Here is a 19,691-nt window from a genome sequence, read left to right as displayed (position 1 = left end):
GTATTTGAACTAAATACTAACGAAATATTGGCAGAGCATGATTCGTAAATTAGAATTGGTTGTACTCGAAGAGATTCATTAAATTAATCATATATATATATATCTCTATATATATAAATGTATATGATATGCATACAAAAAGTTCGGTGTATGGAGAATACAGCTAGAAGGAGCGATTGTCTGCCCCAAAGAAATGCAATAAAAAAATATACGTAATTAAAATAATTGTCATACAAATAGAACAGCTTGCAAAAGGACGAATTCGTTTCATACATAGTATAACATTAGCCTTATAATTAAGGAAATCAATTTAAACAAAAATATAAAATATGGACGATGGGCATCATTAAGAAATTATACAATATTGCATATAGATAGATAGATTTTAGATAAAGTAGATATTTCGTTTGCGATTGAATACAATAGGTATCTAAAGATAGAATAATTCGTTCGCTGCTAGGTTTTGCACAGCATTTTCTAGTAAATCCAGTTTACCGGCACCCATTGCTCCTCGTGACTCATCTGGTCCAAGGTCTCCACAACTTGACGGAATGTCTCATCGAAGTCCTCGTTGACAATGATCATATCAAAGTATTTCTCATATTTACGCTGCACAAAGCTGCTCTCCTCCACCGTCGAGATGAGATCGTCATCCTGTTCGTAGCGATAATAATAATAATGTTGGTATGTGTTAAGCATGTTGTGTGAATTCAAGCAGAGATCAATTAATGCTACTAAGGTGGCCTAATGCATGCAGGATACGATTGGGCGTAAGTCAATATTAGAAGTCTCGACTATTGAACCTCTTTACCTCATATAGCGATGCCAGGGACTCGAGTGTGCGTGCACGCCGGGAGCTGAAGCGTATGGAACTCTGACGATCGAACTGTAAGGAAGGATTTAAGGAATAAGTTCTAAGCTACAACTAGCTAATATATATATATATATATATATATATCTTTTTCAGTACCGATAGATTTCTATTGGAGCCGGTTGCACGACGATCGGCATAGATGGTCTTCAGCTGCTCCATGCCGGGTGCAGCGATGAATATGACAAATGGCATCAGTTCCTGGCTATTGTGCAGTATCTTCAATGCATTCGGCGCACAATCCAAAATACACATGCGTCCACTGTTGATCACATCCTTGATCGATTGCAAGTGGGTGCCATACAGATTGCCATTGTGTTCGCCATATTCGAGGAACTCGTTCTGCTTAATGGCCTCGTCCATTTCCTCACGATCCATGAACCAATAGCTAACGCCATTCTCCTCCAAGGCGCGCTTCGGGCGACTGGTGTCTGTTTAAAATAATACATATACAATAATACATATACAGATCGATTGTATGTTTTGTTCACATACGTGGAATCACTGCTCCAAATTTGTCCACATCGCTGTTGATCAGTCGATTCTTGAGCGTGCGTCTGCCCACACCGGAGACGCCAATCAGCACCAGAGTTTTCCTGCGAAACGGTGGCATGCGTGTCACCTCCTCATAGAGCAGCAACTCCGCCTTGTCGAACTCACAGTTCGCCACCGAGCGATACATCGTCTTCCTTTTCCGCTTCGATATCTACAATAATAGTTTTATCAATATAAAATCATATTTTCTTTAATTATTAAAGACAACGCACCCTCGTGCCACAGATGCCAATCTTGTGCACATAATCAGCCTCGGGCGCCACAAATGCCTTGCGTCGCTCCTCGAGCTCCTGCGACGGGATCAAGCCAATTTTATCCGACTCGGCGGTGATGTTCTTTGCCTGCCACCAGTTGGGATCTTTTACATTAATTATCTGTAAGATAAAAAGGGGATTTAGTAACAAATATCTCATATATATATAGTCTAAAATTGAAGCTCACCTGCAAAATATCGCCGGATTTGAAGGGCAATCCAATATCCCTGCAGGGCAGCAGCGAATCCTCCGATGGAGTGTATGAGAACAATGCGCGCATATAACACTAAAGAAACAATTAGTTATATATAGTTAAAATTGAATTCATATATATATATAAAGGAAATCTCATTTATTAAGATTTACTTACTTTGTTGCAGTTGTTTTTGAATTTTGTTAGGGTCTCTTTACTGACGTAAACTATTTAATTTGATATATGGGCATTTTTTTTAGATAAGATGTTAATTTTAGCATTTTAAACTGAGATCTTTCGACGAAGTCGTTTTCAATCTTCACAAGCTTAATAAAACATAATAATTTTGATTTAAGAATGAGCGATGAAAATGCCCTTATATATTTATTTATGTAACTAGAAATCAATTATAAAATTTAGGCAATTAAAAATGAACAGATAGACAAAAAACAATCTGTTTTGTTTCAATAACTTGAACAAATTCATGCAAAAAAGTAGCAAATTCTTGAAGTCTGTTTTTCATTTTGCTAAAAACACATTGAAAGCAGTAACAAATAAAAAACTTACCGTTAGTTTCTTGCCCGATTCAAGATTTGTGATGCCATTCTGTTTTACCTGACCCCCACCAGCACTGACCGTATAGCGACCACTTTTGATCTCCTCATCGACATTGGCGCCGATCTTCAGCGTGAGATTCTCCTTTGCCCGCGACACCTCCACCTGCAGTTCATCGGGGGTGCGTACCGCGGTGCCATTCACCTCAAGAATCACATCGCCCACGTGCAACATGGCCTGTTTATCGATGACGCCTCCGGCCAGGATGCGTGCCACAATCAGCTGTTTGAACTCATCCAGTTCGACGGTGAGGCCCAGCGGCTGCTTGGGATCTCGTCGTAGTCCGACCATTTTGATCGTTTCCACGGGCATCTTGCTGTTCAATATGTCTTCCGTATAGAGATAGCCGCCCGATTGGCGTTGCGATGTCGCCTCGAGTTTCGTTAGAGATCCACCGGCACTTTTCAAGCGTTGTTCGTACAAATATCCTATTTCATCGTGGGCACGCAGCAGAGCCTAGTTTCCAATGGACAATGGGAGGGGAAATTTTCTTGAGTTTTGAGTCATCAGTTTACCGTTAGAATCGTTGAACTCGAACTTAGACTTACTCGAAAGTGAGGTTGGGCCAAGAGCTTGGCTAGCTCGCGAGATTCCAGGCGACGGGAGGGCGAAAATTTGCGTATGATATCGTCACAGATCGGCTTGTTGTTCAAATGCGCTGGCAGAAAGGCGGGCACGGGCTGCGGCTCTGTTGGATTCAGCTGCGTGTGGTGAGAAGCACATGCAAAGAACAAGACAGAAAAAGAGAGTAGTTGCAGAGTGAGAGAGTGGGCGACACACGTACACATAATTAAATAAAAAAGCTCGCATTAAAGTCGGGAGTGGGGCGTTGGACAAAGCTCATCAACAACAACAACAGTAACATCAACAACAACATATCTCATCTCGTGCCCTGGCCTAGGTCAAGTCATCTTCGCTTCTGCTTAATTGACGTTCGCATCCGTTAATTGATAGCTTGCTCTTCTTTTTTTTGCAGCTTTTCTCTACCTCGCTCCCTTTTCCCCCTCATTTAACCCCCGCGAACTTTGGGCTATTTCACTTTAACTCGACGACATACTTTGCGTCTTAGGTCAAAAATTGGGTCGAATGTTCAAATTCAAATTTGGGTCGAGCCCTGCTCAAAAAGTGAATTTTCTTTCTGTCTTGGTTTTTTCTTCTGATTTTGCTTTAATTGCACTTAATTCTTGTCTTCCGCAGCGTGTTTTGTTCGCTTGCAGAATTTATTACTTTCATCGTCGACTACTCAACTGATTCCCTTGTCACCCCCAACCCTAAATGCAATTCCAGCACATCTGTATTTATTATTGTTATTACTGTGTCTGTCTCTTGCCACAATTTCCGCCCACAATATAACAATTCAGTCAGTCAGTCACACATGCAATATTTATACGCTACAGCGAGAAATTCTTTCTATTTCGCTTGACGTGGATGACAAATGCACAAGAAAACAAGAAAATTGCATTGGCCCAAAGCAAGAAAGAATACGAAAAAGGAAAAGGAGAAAACTTGAGTGGGTGACTCAAAGTATGTAAAATGCATATATATGTATTCTATTAGAATACCATTGCAGGCGGTACTTTAAGTTGTTATGACATGTGTAAGAATTTCATTATTTTTTTTTACTAAAAATAAAGAATTAATAAATGATTGTAATATTCTATATTCTTTAGTTAATCCCTATGCAATTTTCTTTCTAAAACTATAATTATATTTCTGGATTCTAATTATCGACTGAGCATTGTATTTTATATCGATTTGTTATTTATTGCATTTGCTAATATTTGAAATTAACTCCTTAGTAAGCTCTTTGAGCGCTTAGAAACCGCAAAAGCTTAAGCGACTTAAACATTCTTTTTTTGCAGACAAAAGCTTAGCGCTGTCTCCAGGCAGTAGTTTTTTCTGCAATTGTTTATTTACACATTGTCTGGCGAATATCGCATTACAGTTCTTCTTCCGCATGAAAAGCAGAACAAGTAGAAGAAGTAGAAGCCCCATACCGAGCTTCCTATTCTAGCCCCAACAGGCATACACACACACAGACACAAATGACAACTGTTATTGACACTGAGCTTGGCTGTTGTTGTTGCTGTTGTTGCAAAAGGGCTTTCACCTTACAGTTTTGTTGTCATGACAAAAAAACAAACACATCAACAGGTAAATAGCTAATTAGCCAAATTGTTTATTATTTTTGTACACACAAACCGTTTGAAGTGAACAATGCAATTTATTATATTTTATTATATTTTTCCCAAACTACGTACTACGTGTGAGCTGACGAATCTTTGAAAAGTTTAAACAAAAAATTGTATTGTGTATTTAGTTAAATGCTTTTAGCTTTAATTAAAAGATAAATATCTTAATTTATTTTCGAATTTAGTTAGAAGTAAATACTTTTAACTTTTCACAGATATTTTTTCACTTTTTTTGGAGCCACTCCCAAAACGCGCGAGCGAGCCAAGAAGAAGAGTAAGAAGAAGAGCGAAAGGTGTAAAAATTATCAGTGTGTGAGTAAGCTGGAGAGTAAGCTTCTATCTGAGTGTCTGTATATATCTCTGTGTATGTTTGTGTGTGTATATGTGTGAGCATGCATTTTGGAAATGCCAAAACACACAGTTAAGACGACGTTAGTTACACAATAAATAAATGGAGAGTCGCGACTACGTCATCAACTCACTGAGACATGTTCGAGTGCCAGTTGGCCAGGCTAAAATTGTGGGCTTTTACGTTCGGTTTGTTGACTAAGTAACCAAGGCAGCAAAACACTTGCTCTATTTAAACACACACAAACACACAATGCATATTTACTTGGCTTTAAGTATACAAATTAAACCATTAAATTATGCACTAAAAACGATCATAAGCGAGAGAGTGAGAGCGAGAGAGAACGCATATTCAAAACTAACTGTTGAATATTTGTAGTCCCCGTTTAAGCCATGCTCAAATGAGCAAAGCGCACGCACACACACACACAAACACGCACATACAGAGTCGCCGCAGAGCGCACGTAACAATTAACTGAACCTCACCTTAGCACAGCTCGCAAGTAACTGACTCACAGCGAAACAAGCAGTTTACCAAGCACAGTTGGGTGTGCTAGAGCGAGAGTGAGTGAGAGCGAGAGCGCGCGCTCTAGGGCTAGAGAGCAAGCTTGTCTCTTAGCAGTGTGTGCATTAGTGTTAGTGCGTGTGAACACTTGTTATGTTGCTTAAGCGTTACAACTGTACGCTGCGCTGTACTGGCTACTGTTATCTAACAGCGACTCACAACGTAGAGCATTAAAGCCGCTCTCTGAAGAGCTTTTATGCTAGGCAGCAGCTGCTGCTGCTGTAGCTGCTGCTACTGTTGCATTAGTAGGCCAACCACTTCTCTGTCTCAGTGCATTTGTTGATTTTGTTTTTGCGGCCAGAGCAGGTAACATAAAGTTAACATAAAGTTTTCATAATTAACACAAGCATGCCGCACACATTTACTTTTGAAAAGCCATTTTCAAACCGGTTTCCACTCTTTTTATTTTATCGTAGGGCGTTGTTATTATTTGTGCTTTCGATGCGAGTCGCTTTAATAGCCATGTGGAATTTTAAGAGACATTTCTTTCAAGTTTTTTTTCTTTCTCGATGTTATTTTTCTTATCAGCGCAGTCTCGTGACTTGTGTTTTTAATTACTTTCACTGCCTTTCCCAACAACCAACGGGTCAGCGTAATAATCTCGGTGTACAGCTGAACAAACCCAATGCTAATTCTAATTATCTGCGACACGCGACGTCGCTTTTGATTTTCTGTGCTTTGCTGGCTTCTTTAGTTGCGTGTTTAGCTTCATTTTCTAACAACAATCAAATATTAAATTCTATATATTATTGTTTTGATTACTCGCAAAAATCAATAAACCTGTCAAATTATTACGAAACTTTCAACATATGCAAATTGCGAACTTTTTCTGCATGTTTAACAGTCGTTTAATATTCAATATTTACATCATGTTACTTATATAAAATTAGTACAAAGAGTCGCCGCACAAATAAAGGTCAAGTTTAAGTGAGAAGAAATTGTGTTAATTGCGATGCCATAATGAACGATTATCATAAAAGCTCGTCTCGTAACGAGCACTAAAGTGCCATTCAGTTACTTCGTACTTAATGAAAGAGAACAAAAGGCATGGCGTGAAGACAGCCCAGACCACATTATCTGAGTGCTCGGATTTACCCAAGTGAAAGCTCTGTGAAATTGCACCCCGGACCCTTTTTTTTATTTACTTTCGTCTACTTTAAATGGTAGCAAAAACGTAATCAAGCGTAAAGTACTGCATTAAATGATGCAATAAAAAAAAACCAAAGCGCACGTTTGCTCTTCTTAACATTTGTATGTAAATGCTTACACTTAACAAAAAAAAAGTAAACGCAAGAAAAAAATGTAGTAATTTATCAATTTAATGTCAACAACAAAATAAAATTAAATATGAAATAAATATAAAAAGAACTTCGTTCAAATATATTCAAAATATAATACTATAAACCATTATTTGAGCTGAAGAGATAATTTTCTCTACTCTGTATACATTTTCTGTGCTCTAAATGGCATTTAGTAAATTTCTACAATCAATACAATATGTTAATATTTTTGTTTTGAGTGTATGCACACAGCACGCTTAAACACCAAAAGAGCAAACAATGATTTTTCTTGTCTGTTCGATTATGTGAAAAGCGTACTCGATTTTCCCCATGTTTCCTCATGCTGACAAAGAGCAGATGGTTGTTGTTGTCTTTGTACAAATCTGGATCTGGGTCATGCACCCAACAAAATAATCCGTATATGTGTGTGTGTTTAGTTATGTACATACCATAAGTTCCTTGTGCGGCATTGATGGATTAGTGAGCAAAAGACCCTTTAGAAAGATTTCATCCGTATCCGAGAGGTCAGCGGAATTGCGAAAGGCAGCTGGAAAAGGGTAAAAAGAGAAAAATCAACTTATAGATGACTTGCATATAAATTAAATGCATACAGGATTCACTCAATAAATCGAGTTTTTGGCTATTTAAATTATTATTTTAGATATTAAATACATTATTATTATTAAATTTAACCACTGTACCTAAAAATTTGGCAACTGTAAATTGAGCAGAAGCTTAAAGTTTGTGTCTGATTTGAAAAAGTTTTAAATTGAACGGTAATTTGATCGTTAGATTTACCGTTCGCTTACCGTTATCGCTGGTATCATCATCGGCCACTTTGTTATTGCTGGCGAGCAGCTCAACTTGATCCTGATGCGCCCGACGCGAACGTGCACTCCAACGCACCATGTTGGCGCCGCAGCAACTTTTAAAAGCGTCGCCGAAAGGATTGTTGCGAAAGGAAGACTGACGTCACGCCAAAAAGAAGCTCTCACACACACGCACACACTCACTTACGCACTTGCATAAGTAGCTGGCTGCGCTGCTAATTTTGGCAATGTCTCAACATATGCCCGAAACTAATATTAATAATCGCTCTATTGTTTATTTTTTGTGTGATGTTGTTGTTGTTGTTCTAGACAGACAGCGAAGCAATAATTCCGACACGACTAAAGCAACAACAACTATAACAACAACAACAAGTTGTAGAGACGCTCGCAAGTAAGACACGCCAACAACTAGCAGCGGAGAGCGTTTAACTGAAAAGTCTTTTGTTGCATGCTGCCAAAAAGCTTGGGAAGCTCTTGCAAGTAACTACATAAACAACAGAGCAAAAAACCAGTTTTTCACGCGCTCGATAACGATAACGATATGCCAGAAATCTGCTTGTCATTTTGCTAGCGCTGACAATCTGGCAGCCCTACACATTATTTTGCTCATCACTGAATATTAGAGAACGCGCGCGGGCTTCAAGCAGTCACAGAACGCTTATGCGCGCTATAAAGCATATAGGGCGGCAAAAAATAAAAATAGAAGTGCGAATGTATTGCACTTTTATTTTTCGATATTGAGTGTATATATTTTTATGACTGAAATATATCTATCTCAAGTTAAAAGGTTATCTGATTTAAATCAAATGAGCAAGCTAGGTTAAGTCGCTTACCACTGGTTGTGCTGCAAGTAAAGTGTTCCCGAAAGTAATTTTAAGCAACTTCATTAACTCCATTAAACAAACCCGATTTCGTTACTCGGTAACGATAACGCTAGCCATTAAACATCGTGAAATTCTGCTAGTCATTTAGCTGCGCTGATAATCTGGCAACGCTGCAATACATTTGCACAGTAATCGAGCAACCCTAGAAATTGTAGCTCGTCACTAAAAATCTGTCGTCGCATGCTCAGCGAGTTTTCATTGTGTATGTGCGTATAGAGAGAAGCTCGATGAGCCACATAAGTGAATTTCCATAAGGATAATAAACTCGAACGAAAAAAAAAACAAATATAAATAATACAACCGGATCCAAAAGACTAAATCGAAAACAAAAAAATGCAGGACGCAGTGCAGCAGAGCTTTGTGCGCTCCTTCATCGATTACTTGAAGAAGCAGGTGGATGTCATGTCGCCGGATCAAAGTGAAAGCATCGAGGTCGCCATTCAATGCCTACAGGCCGCCTTCGACGTGGGCGACGAGGAGCCCGAACAGCAACAGTTAACGGCCACAGAGCAGAGCACAACAGCGGCCGTTCCTGGCGCCGGCACAGCATCGGGCGGCGATGCAGCCATGCAGACCGGCTCCAGTACCAGTTCGGGTGTCGTCAATACAAAGAACATTGACATGTTTGAGCTCTTCCAATCGCTGTACATTGAACGCAATCCGGAATCATTGGCCTTGGCGGAGTCCATCAAGAACGAGGGCAATCGCTTGATGAAAGATGGCAAATTTAATGAGGCATTGCTACAATATAATCGCGCCATCACCTTCGATCCCAAGAATCCGATCTTCTACTGCAATCGTGCGGCGGCCCACATCCGTCTGGGTGACAATGATCGGGCCGTGACCGATTGCAAATCGGCACTGCTCTATAATGTCAACTATAGCAAGGCTTATTGTCGCCTGGGCGTCGCCTATTCCAATTTGGGCAAATTCACGGAGGCGGAACATGCTTATGCCAAGGCCATTGAACTGGAGCCGGACAATGCCGATTATCGCAACAATCTGGAGGTGGTGCGCAATGCACGCAATCAGCCACCACAGTTGTCGCATCTGAGTGATGGCCTCAACGCGATGTTATCCAATCCCACAGTGCGTAATCTCTTCAATAGCGCCGAGATCGATCTGGAGCAATTGCAATCGATGACACAGAATCCAATGGTCATGAATGCCATCGGGCAGATGTTCACGAATTTGGGTGGGGCTGGCGGGGCTGGTGGTGCCGGCGGTGGTGGTGCTGCTCCTGGTGCACCCGGTGGGCCCATGCCCATGCCGAATGATATGCTACAATTGTTCCAAAGCTTTGCCACACAGCTGGTCGGCGCCAATCAGCCGGGCTCTGGCCAAAATCCGGGCGGACAGCCCGGCGGACCACCCGGCTCCCAACAACAGCCGGGCAATCAGCCGCCGCCAAACATGTAGAGCTATGAATGGTTACATCGTTGTCCACTTTAGTGTTAGCCACCAACCAATCAACCAACCATCATCGATGTGTAATGGAAATCGTTTGTTTTAAATGTTTCAGAATGACCCTTAAATACACATACATATATATTTTTATTAATGCTAAATAAATAAACAAAAACAAATGATTCCTTTTTGTTTTCAATCGTGAGGAATCGTAATTCTATTCTGATAAGTTTAAGAAACACAACTCATTTTTTTTTTGGTTTCCAGCGAAACCGGTTTTCTAGTTTTTCATTTATTGAATTTTCAAATTTTATGTTCGCATATTTTTGTTGTAGTGGTTGTTGTTGAATTTTCTTGGTTACGTTGTACAATTTGTTTGCAAATCTATGTAAACATAAAATAATTAATGATGCTTGCGAATAAAATCAATTTTAGACAAGCTTTTCTTTTTACACGATTTTACGATTAGTTCTTTTTATATATGAGGGAAACTTCATTGTTGTTGATTTGATTTGATTATGATTAAGATGAGAGTTATTGCAAATGGTTTAAAAACTATTTTATATGATTACAACTAGCATTGGATAGATTGATAGATCGATATTAAAATGAGGCATGATATAATAAAACAATGTACGAGACAAACAATATATGACGTGACATTGTTTTGAGGATATCATGCGACAATTTGGCAAAAACGTGTTTCTAAAATACACTCAGCATTTTGTCTTGTGCTGTTTCGAAAAATGAACAAAAATCGAGAGAATTTGGGGGAACAGTTGTGTTGTTTTTATTGTTGCTGAGACTCTGAAATATATAAAAGGTAGACAGTTACATGGAAAGTGCACTCGATACTCACCTGTGTTGAACGTGGATACTTCAGCAATATCTGCAACGAACTTCGTCTTTTTTTGTTATGTGGGGTTTGGTTTAGAAGAAAGTTGTTTATTTTCTACGTGGATCCGAAACGTTACTAGAGAATCAATGCCTAATCTCTAATATCGTTTTTTTTTCTGTTTCTGTTTAACGACTAGGAGAAGAGGGAACAGCAAAACATGCGACGAAAGTAGTTTGATTTAATATCTGTTGTAGCGTCGATTCCTAAAGTTTCCTCCACGTTGCCGCGTGCGATTGTTGTTGCCATAGTTGGAGTTCACCTTTCCCGAGTATTTGCCCGATGGTGGCGAATAGAATTTCTGTTCATTGGATGGCCGCGATTTCTTATCCTGCTGCTCCTGTTGTTGCTCCTGATTATTACCATTGGCGGCGCCCTTGTCCCCAAATGTGATGGGCACATGTCGTTTGCCCAGCTTCGTCTGCAAGCAATTCAAAATACATTAAAATCTAATAAACATAAGAATTACATTACTTGTGCATACATTTTTTGGCACAATCCAGGAGAGGACAACGTCATGTTTGAAGATGGGCGGTGAATGAAATAGATCTCGTATCAATATATTGATATTTGATGTTGTCTTCAGCGCCGTCTGCTTCAATTGATTCTCTTCCGTTTTCAGTTCCTCGGCGGACTTGCCTTTGAGTGCCTCCTCCAACTTCTTAATATAACTATAAATATAAATAGTTTTAGTTGATTATTTTAATAGTTTAAGGTATATGTTTACCCCTGCGTGCCGCGTGCTAGATATTGCAATCTAGCACGAAAGTCTTTTAGTTTATCGGCATCCTCGACAAATGCTAAATTGCCGGGATGCTTTTTGCCCAGCGTGTGCAATGCATAAAGCAAACATTCAGCGTGCGAGAACTGGAATGAGGGCGGTGTATCGGCCACTTCCTCATCGCTTAGCTTTGGCAACGGCATATATTCCTGTAAGACAAATGGAAATTAATTAAAACCACATTCACAATCAAGTCCACAGTCAAATCACTTACCAGTAGCACATTGTATACGGCATTAATGCGTTCATTTGCATTTTCCAGCTTGTCCGTATTGGTTATCATTTCGGCAAATACTTTTAGTAATCGCAATTGTATTTGATCTTGTGCAACTGCTGTGGCAATCAAATTCCATGTGTTTATTGGCAGCAATTTATCGCAAACGTAGACAACAAATTGTGTGGATTTTATAGTTTTCTAGAGAGAGAAAAAAATCGAATTTAGATAGATAAGGAAGCTTAAGCATTTGCCGGCCTTACCGAAAAGTAGGGCGCCGCTGCTGTAGCACATTGTATGAAACGCTCGACAATCTCATCGTCGACAGCAATCGAGTCCGTATCGGTGCTATTTAGTTCTGCCTGTTCCGTAGCCAGTTTGACGAGTTCTGCATGCCCGGTTATTGTGCTGCCCAATTTGGTGGCACCCAAAATGGTCATGCAGAGATGAAATTCATCGGCTGTTACATCCTGTAAGGCTTTCTTCACCTCCTCAACGATGTATTCCTCGATTTCCTTGGTGATGACATTGGGGCCCATGGTCAACAGTTTGGTTGCAATGAATTTGAAGCAACGTTCACGTGTCGGTTCATCACCGGTGGTGATCTGCTGGAATAGACCAGTTATGGAGCTCTTTGTGTCCAGTTTGATGATGCTTAGCAAGGAGTTATTGACTTGCTGTAACTCGGTTGCATCGTCCAATATGAGCAGTTGGGCGAGAGTGTCACCCACGCGTACAGTAGCCTCTGCATTGCCCTGACAGAGCTTGGGCAAATCTTTAATGGCTTGTCGACGTATCTGCAAGAGATCAGAGTGTTTTTTTTTATTGTATATGTATTCAGATTTATATTTTTCAATTTTATTTACTTGTGTATCATCATCTTCGCATAGATCGAACTGTGCATCAATCGCCGTATCTGATAGTTCCGGAAAGTGTTTGAAAAAGTTGCCAATGAATTGGGATGCCAAACGCTTCTCCTTCGAGGTGCCTTTTACGGCCTGCAATATCTCTTTGTATTCCGCAACATGCTGAAAACACGCACAACGCAAAACAATATTATATATTATATTATACTTTTTTTTCCTTAGTCAGCGCCGGCGCGATTTATGAAATTGCATGCATTTAGACACATACACACAAAACAAACACACATAGAGAAAAGTATGCGAGTACCGTTCATTTCGACGCGTTTTTCTTGCAATGGCGCCTTACCTCAGTTATTTTATCACCCGCTTCCGATAATATTTCATAGCATTTATATAGTCGCTCAATGTTGTCCATTGTTGTTGCTTATTTATATATATATATATTATTTCTAATAATTACTTTTAGTCACTTTCACACAGCAAAACGTTTACCACGATTTTTTCCTCAAACAAAATGGTGTGTCTAGCCAGTGATGTCACTTCTAATGAGCGTGCTGTCGATTACACACGCTAAACTACTTATCGATATTTAACTATCGTTAACAAGTAACGAATGGGTAACGGTAACTTAAAATACTTTATTATTAAATTGCAATTGCAGTTACAAATTTAAATTATGTGATTGCTTTTAAGGCCTGCTCAAAGTAATCCACCATCATGGGATAGATCTCGTCGTATTGCTGGATATTCTTGCGTCTGGCATTGTCACGATAGCGCTGCAATGCGCCCGATATCAGCTCCAGTTTCTCCCGCTCCGCCGTATGCCCATCGAGCCATTCAATCAGCCGTTCATTCGACCAATTTGCACAGGTGTGCGGCGATTGGAGCTCTCCGCCAGCATGTCCAAAGAGAAGCAACAACACTATATAACTGGGCACCAGGGAATCGACGCCAACTGTCTGCTTGACCAGCTCCTGCGAGCTCTGCACAATTAGCAGCGACATAGCGCGCAAAAGACGCGATGGTTTCCCGAGCTCGGCAAGATTAGGACAAAGGGATTTCAAAGCCTGCTCCATGTGCTGGCAGTCCTGCTTCAGGCGCTGTCTGCCCGCTCCACTCAGCGGTCGCAATATGCACAGATTGTGTATGAAGAGCTCAATGCAACGCTTGGCCAGCTCGTGGCCACATTTGCCAGTCATCTCCTTGTCATCAAACAGCTCAATGTGATGCGACCAGACGCGAGTGACGAACTCCTGGAAAGGGGAGATTAGGATTAGACGTTATAATAAAAACTATGCTGCCTCAACGCACCTGCAGCTCTTTCATGTACATGGATGGACCCGTTGCGGACACCCGATCCGTATTTAAGCCCGGCTCGCGATGCATGCTCAAAATGATAATGCTGATAGCCGATATAATCGATTCCATAATCTGTTGTAGAATGGTGCCAATTAGTAGATCCGCCTGCTCCAGCGAGCGCGCAATGTTGCCACGTGCTGCACCCGGTGTCTTCTCAAATTGCAGCTGCAAATCGCTCAGCATGCGACGCACCGAATCCTTGTAGTAGTAAAGGACATTTGCCAACTGTGTATTTTGTTGCTGCTGCAAATTGGGCAAATCGACAACCTGCTTCGAGTCAGCGCCCAGTTTAATTTGTGCCTCCAGCTTGGTGCACAACTCCTTGCCACAGGCAATGAAGACATTTGCAATCGTATTGCTCAACCGGCTATCAATGAGCGCCGCACTCAACTCCGTGAATGCGATCCTTATAAAATTATCCACCGTCTCATTGCCGGGGAGATCAACACCTGCCAAACAGGCCTTCATATTCGCAGCACATTTGCTGACATAGCCCACCTCCAATGGGGCAAAGATCTCATTATCAAATTGGAATTCATTATTCAAACGCTGCTCCAAACCACGAGCGGAGGTCAACAGCTTAGACAATCCTTCCTGCAGCGTTTGATTCACGTGCTGTGGGCACTCATCGAAAGATTTGCGCAACAATTGCTGAACCCGCTGCCAGAAACGCTGTGGAATGCATTGATCGGATGCCTCCGATGTGTAGCCAAATTGATTGATCTGCTCCAGCGCCGTTTTCAGCAGCTTAATCTGTGTGCAGCTCTCGTAGAGCTCATCGTACAGCAGCCAATGCAACGATTTCCAGAATTTGGCACGAAAATTCTGTGTTGTTGTCAACTGAGGCGCTTTGCCTGGACCACGTGCCGCACCAGACTTCGAGGAACCATTGGAGCCTCCGTGCGTCGGTGAACGCATTGCATCCGCTTTATTCAGCACGGAAATATCTGTGCCGGCAAAGCACTCCTTGAGAGATTGTTCCATGTCCGCTATGAAGGTGGCCAGCAGATTCTCCAACGACTTTTCCAACGTGTTGAAATTTATAAAGATCTAAAAAAAAAGATATTTTGTAGTTGTGTGTTATGAACATATATACATATATAGTGCAAGGAGATACCCTGTAAAGTCTTGGAAGGATTTATTTTCATCCCAATTCACGTTTACCTTCAGCGCATTGACGACCTGCATTTGATTACGTTCCTGCAGACCGGTGACCAGCTGCATCTGGGTTAGATTGCGTATCTTTTGCCGGGAGCTTATGACATAGGCACGTTCCTCCTGTATGAACTCAATATCCTTCAGCTCCTTGTCCTCGATGAGTTGACCCAGCTCGAAATGCAGCTCCGCCTGTCGCAGCACATCCTTTGTGTTCTTCAGCTTGGCAGTCAGGGTCAGCAGTGTGCCCGCTGAGCGCAACATATGCGACACCTCATGCAGGCGACCCAACACTTGCGTTTGATTCTCCACCAGCTGATATTGTGTGTCCACTTGACCCTTGAGGCGATGTCCTGTGGCCCGCACTCGTTGCACATCCTCCGCGAGGGAGTTAAGTGCAGCATCGAAGCGACCCGCATGCGTTGCCTGCTGCAAAAGTGCACCATGCTTGTCGCGCACCTGCTGATGTAGTTCCTCAGTGGTGTTTTGCAGCCGTTTCGATAGTTCCTGGATCTGAACACCAATTGTCAAATGAGACATTCCCGAAGTGTAGTCGTCATCAGTGGGAACAGCTTCTGATGTGGACTTGGCCTTGCTGGGAGTGGGTGCACTGGCAGCCATCATTGTGGATACCCTAAGAATTAGTTGTTTAACAATATTAAATCATAGTTATTGTAATAATTTTATCAGAAAAACAAAACACGTACGTACATTGCCAGTTTATTGTAATTTAACTTGGTATTTTTGCTGTCGTTCTGGCAAATTTAGGTGATATTAAAGTGCTTGTTTTGGTTGGAAAGAATAATGGGTAATTGAAAGTATTTTAAAGTATTCACAGCTGATTCAAAAGCGCGTTATTTGATATTTAACTTGGTATTTTTTGGACAAAATTAGCTGATTTTTAAGTGCTTTTTTTGCTTATAGGGGGCAAAAAAATTTGGTATAGAACAGTATTTGCAGCTCATTTAATAGGGGAGACATGAAATCATCCGTGACTGACTCAAATGTCGACTAATTATATTATTAAAACTAATCTCTAAGATTCAATTACACTAAACTTTTTTTTTTAATTTCAACTTGGTATTTTCGCAAAAATTTGGTCAAATTTAGTGCATTTGCACAAGTTTGTTTTGTTATTGCTCCAATACAATATTGTTATTGTTTTATTTATTATTACAAGCACTGAAATGTCCGACGACATTAAAAAGTATTTTAATGGCCTGCTGCACAAGTACGTGTCGTATACAGTTAAAGATCTCTTACACACACACACACACATAAGCCTTGCTAATATGAAATAAATTTGTGCTGCTTGCAGGGTCAGCGGCCTCTACGTCATACAGATAACGGATCGCGATGGGGTGCCGCTGCTACGGGTCAGCCACAACCAGGAGAAGAATGTGGATTTTGCGTTAATGCCATCTTTTATACCCACATTCACAACGGCCTGCGATCAGGCCAGCAAATTGGGCCTAGGTCGTAATAAAACCATTATTTCCATGTATTCCAATTATCAGGTGGGTGGGTGTTGTAAAGTGATAAATCTTGTGTTTAATAACGGCACAACTTACAGAAACTATGCAAAATGTGAAGAACAGTTATAATACTCACTGCAACTCTTTCCGCCTCATTCCCACAGGTGGTGCAAATGAACAAATTGCCATTAATTCTGACATTTGTTGGCGCCGAGGATTGCAATACGGGTCACATATTGGCCTTGGAGCATCAGGTCGATGGCTATTTGGAGGACATTAAGCTTGCCGTTACAGAGCCATAAATAAATCAAACAACACTTTTGTACGAAATACGAATGTGTAGTGTATGTATATTGTATATTTAATAAAAAATGAAACTTTTTGCTTGGCTTAAATGCAAAGACGCACGCGCTGAAATTAATAATTGTCTACGACGAATGATGTGCAATGATGATGAGCGCCACCTATGGGGAATGATCAGCAAATCACGATGCAATGCAACACTGCACTCCACTCTCCACTCTCTCTCTCTCTTTCTCTCCACCTCTTTCGCACTCCTTTAGAAACTAGAATACAATCGGGATTTGCATAAGAAAAGATTATTCATCATATTGTAGCGGGTTCAAAGTTCATCGTGTGCCCTGGCTGTGGCAGCGAGTGCATCACTATCACACGCAGCCGGCGTCTCAAAATCATAACTATATTCACAACGATTCGGCTCGCTGACAGCCGTAATCTTTGGCTCCACCGCACAACGAATGTTGACAAGCGCCGAACGTTGTGGTCCATTCCAGCAGGCAGCACCCTGGGCATACTTTTGCCGGGTATACTTATTATCTCCCTCGCCAAACCACTGATCCCAGCGACCCAAAGTTGTCTCAGCTCCGCCATTTTTGGGCTTTTGCGAGACACGATCGAAGGGACACAAAGTGTAGACATATTCCCGATCTTCGAACGTATAGCATTCGCCGTCGAGCATTGCCCACTCCTCGTTCACTCCATAGTCCTTGGCATCCTGCTCCTCAATCTCCTTGACCTCGTGCTCGATCTCTCGCAACTGACGCTCCACCTCCTCCAGCGCTTGGCGTGCTCCATTCGCCTGTTCAATCAGACGCTGTGTTTCTGGATCATAATTGGGCGTTGTTGTTGTTGTCTCTGTTGTTGCCTCGAATTCGGGCAGGGCTTCACCCACACCCACATCCGGTTCCTCCTCCTCGTCCTCCTCATCGTCGTAGTGTTCCTCTTCATCCTCCAGGTCCTCATGCTCATTGGTGGGTGGATCAATTTCCAACTGCGCTTCTTCTGCAAAGTGCCAAAAATTATCAATTTTTAATAGCTATAAAAATAGAAGAGAATCTTTGGCTTACGTTGCTCATTGGCCAGTGGCGCCTCAGTGGCCGCCTGCTCCTCGGTTTGGGGTGGCTGAAACAAACCATCAGCCAGCATTTTCAGTGGCTTAATCCTGGGCCAGGCGAGCGTAACGAATGCGTCCAAATCGACCCGTTCGCGTTCATCGAGGAAATATTTGGCTTCCTCAACGGTGACGACTCCATTGCGATCCTTATCTAAATCCATGTCGATCATCAGTTCTGTGATCTCCACAAAGCCATCCTTGTTGGCATCGAAGCGCACAAAGCTCAAGCTGGCCTCATGTCGCATCTGTTGCGGCTCCTGCTCCGCCTGAGCCGTATTCGCATCCAGTTCCCGTTGCTGTTCCCGATACACCTCTAATGCTTCCGTTTCCAAGGCCTCCGCATTTGTCTTCAGCTGCTCCTTTTCGGCCTTGAGTGATTCCTGCTCTTTGATGCGTGCCTGCAGCTCGGAACGACGTGCAACGCGATCCGCTTTCAGCTGCTTGCCACGCGTAATCATCTCCTGACGTCGCTCGGCGCCCCGTTTGTGGAGCTCCGCTTCGCTGCGTCGCTGGATGGCCGCTGCGGCGCCCAGTTCGAGGCAGGTGTTGGCACAACCCACGGCAGGCAACTCATCGCTGCCATCGCAACAATCACAGATGCCATCCTGCACATGCGAACTGTAAATATCTAGGGGCTGATGACCCTGGTTGATGCAGTGGAAACGCATTTGGACACAGGCCGCGGTGCCGGGCTCATCGCTGCCATCGGCGCAGTCACAGTAGTCATCATTGATCTGCACAAACGGTATCCGTTTGCTACCATCCAAGCAGCTCCAGCTGCCATCCGACTGCGGCTGATAAAGTGCCGCCTTTGCCAGTGAAACTCCGCGTGGTCGGCGTATATTATTATCTTTATCGCCGTAAACCACTGCGACGATTAAAGCATATGCTATTAAAGCTAATCGTATGAATTGTGTGTGCATATTCAGATCGCTGTCGCTGCGCTGTGACAAACAAAACCAATTACGTGTAAATTTCACTCTCATAAATGCCGGTCAGCGGTGAAGTATGCCGCATGTGCCTAACTCGAAAATACCAAAAAATTGTATGCAGCCATAAGAAGATAACTGCGCTTGTGTACTGTGGCCCACACACGATACAGCTTGTTAATTGAGAATCGAGTCATTCGTTTGTGGGGACGTCATACAACTGCTGCCTGTCGATTAACTGAATCCTTCAATATATAAAATTTGTATATTTATTTACAATAATCAAAAGTGGCTACTAAAATATAACAAGAAGATAAAGCGCTTGTGTATAGTGGCTCACACACGACACAGCTCGTTAGTCAAGAAGAGTCGTTCGTTTGTGAGGCATCAACTCTTGCCAGACAATTGATTTTTGATATATCTTTTAAATTAATTAAATCGTTTACAATGTTTTTAATCTTTTTTTTTTTTTTGTAATGCCTATATATGTTTTACTGCAGCTCACTCACAATATCGCTGGTTAGTCGGTTGCACAGCAACCGTTGCCAGGCAATTGTTGTGATGAACATTTGAGCTTATGGTTGTGACTTGAGACTGTTCTATTTTTAA

At 41.8% G+C, this 19,691-nt stretch overlaps 6 protein-coding genes across 8 annotated transcripts; 2 read left to right on the top strand and 4 right to left on the bottom strand.

Moving 5' to 3' along the window:
- Positions 1–209: 209 nt before the first annotated feature.
- On the bottom strand, positions 210–7,982 carry LOC6561988 (protein PALS2). Its single transcript, XM_001989211.3, has 10 exons — positions 7,683–7,982; positions 7,323–7,420; positions 3,037–3,189; positions 2,441–2,944; positions 1,868–1,966; positions 1,639–1,800; positions 1,367–1,577; positions 971–1,302; positions 812–886; positions 210–654 (listed from the first exon to the last, which is right to left on the bottom strand). The coding sequence occupies exons 1-10, from the start codon at positions 7,780–7,782 to the stop codon at positions 478–480; spliced, it is 1,911 nt and encodes a 636-aa protein (XP_001989247.1). The 5' UTR covers positions 7,783–7,982; the 3' UTR covers positions 210–477.
- A 747-nt stretch (positions 7,983–8,729) lies between these two features.
- On the top strand, positions 8,730–10,170 carry LOC6561989 (small glutamine-rich tetratricopeptide repeat-containing protein beta). The gene has a single exon (XM_001989212.3). The coding sequence runs from the start codon at positions 8,921–8,923 to the stop codon at positions 10,004–10,006; it is 1,086 nt and encodes a 361-aa protein (XP_001989248.1). The 5' UTR covers positions 8,730–8,920; the 3' UTR covers positions 10,007–10,170.
- A 694-nt stretch (positions 10,171–10,864) lies between these two features.
- Positions 10,865–13,196, bottom strand: LOC6562005 (apoptosis inhibitor 5 homolog). Its single transcript, XM_001989213.2, has 7 exons — positions 13,097–13,196; positions 12,751–12,912; positions 12,148–12,681; positions 11,885–12,085; positions 11,617–11,819; positions 11,374–11,560; positions 10,865–11,310 (listed from the first exon to the last, which is right to left on the bottom strand). Exons 1-7 carry the CDS (start codon positions 13,163–13,165, stop codon positions 11,071–11,073), a joined length of 1,596 nt encoding a protein of 531 aa, XP_001989249.1. The 5' UTR covers positions 13,166–13,196; the 3' UTR covers positions 10,865–11,070.
- Positions 13,197–13,368: 172 nt separating this feature from the next.
- Positions 13,369–16,940, bottom strand: LOC6562006 (conserved oligomeric Golgi complex subunit 5). Of its 3 annotated transcripts, none has more exons than XM_032735741.1 (4): positions 15,976–16,015; positions 15,274–15,898; positions 14,062–15,159; positions 13,369–14,003 (listed from the first exon to the last, which is right to left on the bottom strand). In XM_032735741.1, coding segments are annotated over exons 1-4 (2,304 nt in total). In that variant the 5' UTR covers positions 15,978–16,015; the 3' UTR covers positions 13,369–13,424. The 3 variants fall into 3 exon arrangements, with proteins under 3 accessions (XP_032591632.1, XP_001989250.2, XP_032591633.1); XM_001989214.3 differs by lacking the exon at positions 15,976–16,015 and adding an exon at positions 16,876–16,940 and having other exon boundaries at positions 13,379–14,003; XM_032735742.2 differs by having other exon boundaries at positions 13,379–14,003; positions 15,972–16,001.
- Positions 16,419–17,134, top strand: LOC6562007 (ragulator complex protein LAMTOR3 homolog). Its single transcript, XM_001989215.3, has 3 exons — positions 16,419–16,495; positions 16,583–16,781; positions 16,904–17,134. The coding sequence occupies exons 1-3, from the start codon at positions 16,452–16,454 to the stop codon at positions 17,039–17,041; spliced, it is 381 nt and encodes a 126-aa protein (XP_001989251.1). The 5' UTR covers positions 16,419–16,451; the 3' UTR covers positions 17,042–17,134.
- On the bottom strand, positions 17,078–19,171 carry LOC6562008 (glucosidase 2 subunit beta). Its single transcript, XM_001989216.3, has 2 exons — positions 18,107–19,171; positions 17,078–18,041 (listed from the first exon to the last, which is right to left on the bottom strand). Exons 1-2 carry the CDS (start codon positions 19,137–19,139, stop codon positions 17,362–17,364), a joined length of 1,713 nt encoding a protein of 570 aa, XP_001989252.2. The 5' UTR covers positions 19,140–19,171; the 3' UTR covers positions 17,078–17,361.
- Between the last annotated feature and the right edge of the window lie 520 nt (positions 19,172–19,691).

This window comes from Drosophila grimshawi, unplaced genomic scaffold (genome assembly GCF_018153295.1).
Source record: "Drosophila grimshawi isolate 15287-2541.00 unplaced genomic scaffold, ASM1815329v1 contig_1377, whole genome shotgun sequence".
Lineage (NCBI taxonomy): Eukaryota > Metazoa > Arthropoda > Insecta > Diptera > Drosophilidae > Drosophila > Drosophila grimshawi.
The sequence above is the reverse complement of the archived record's forward strand: the minus strand, read 5'-3'. Positions and strand labels throughout refer to the sequence as shown.

Bases quoted from the DNA above. Each gene is read 5' to 3' on its own strand.
- LOC6561988 (XM_001989211.3), bottom strand. From the start codon at position 7,782: ATGGTGCGTTGGAGTGCACGTTCGCGTCGGGCGCATCAGGATCAAGTT. The intron at 887-970 runs GTACTGAAAAAG...CCTTCCTTACAG, and splicing joins GCTCCAATAGAAATCTATCG to TTCGATCGTCAGAGTTCCAT. The intron at 655-811 runs GTAAAGAGGTTC...CGCTACGAACAG, and splicing joins CCCTGGCATCGCTATATGAG to GATGACGATCTCATCTCGAC.
- LOC6561989 (XM_001989212.3), top strand. From the start codon at position 8,921: ATGCAGGACGCAGTGCAGCAGAGCTTTGTGCGCTCCTTCATCGATTAC.
- LOC6562005 (XM_001989213.2), bottom strand. From the start codon at position 13,165: ATGGACAACATTGAGCGACTATATAAATGCTATGAAATATTATCGGAA. The intron at 12,682-12,750 runs GTAAATAAAATT...GATCTCTTGCAG, and splicing joins GCGAAGATGATGATACACAA to ATACGTCGACAAGCCATTAA. The intron at 12,086-12,147 runs GTAAGGCCGGCA...TTCTCTCTCTAG, and splicing joins CAGCGGCGCCCTACTTTTCG to AAAACTATAAAATCCACACA.
- LOC6562007 (XM_001989215.3), top strand. From the start codon at position 16,452: ATGTCCGACGACATTAAAAAGTATTTTAATGGCCTGCTGCACAA. The intron at 16,496-16,582 runs GTACGTGTCGTA...TGCTGCTTGCAG, and splicing joins TTTAATGGCCTGCTGCACAA to GGTCAGCGGCCTCTACGTCA. The intron at 16,782-16,903 runs GTGGGTGGGTGT...TCATTCCCACAG, and splicing joins CCATGTATTCCAATTATCAG to GTGGTGCAAATGAACAAATT.
- LOC6562006 (XM_001989214.3), bottom strand. From the start codon at position 16,940: ATGTCAGAATTAATGGCAATTTGTTCATTTGCACCACCTGTGGGAATG. The intron at 15,899-16,875 runs GTGAGTATTATA...ACTAATTCTTAG, and splicing joins ATGAGGCGGAAAGAGTTGCA to GGTATCCACAATGATGGCTG. The intron at 15,160-15,273 runs GTAAACGTGAAT...CTTTTTTTTTAG, and splicing joins AGGTCGTCAATGCGCTGAAG to ATCTTTATAAATTTCAACAC.
- LOC6562008 (XM_001989216.3), bottom strand. From the start codon at position 19,139: ATGAGAGTGAAATTTACACGTAATTGGTTTTGTTTGTCACAGCGCAGC. The intron at 18,042-18,106 runs GTAAGCCAAAGA...GGCACTTTGCAG, and splicing joins GCCACTGGCCAATGAGCAAC to AAGAAGCGCAGTTGGAAATT.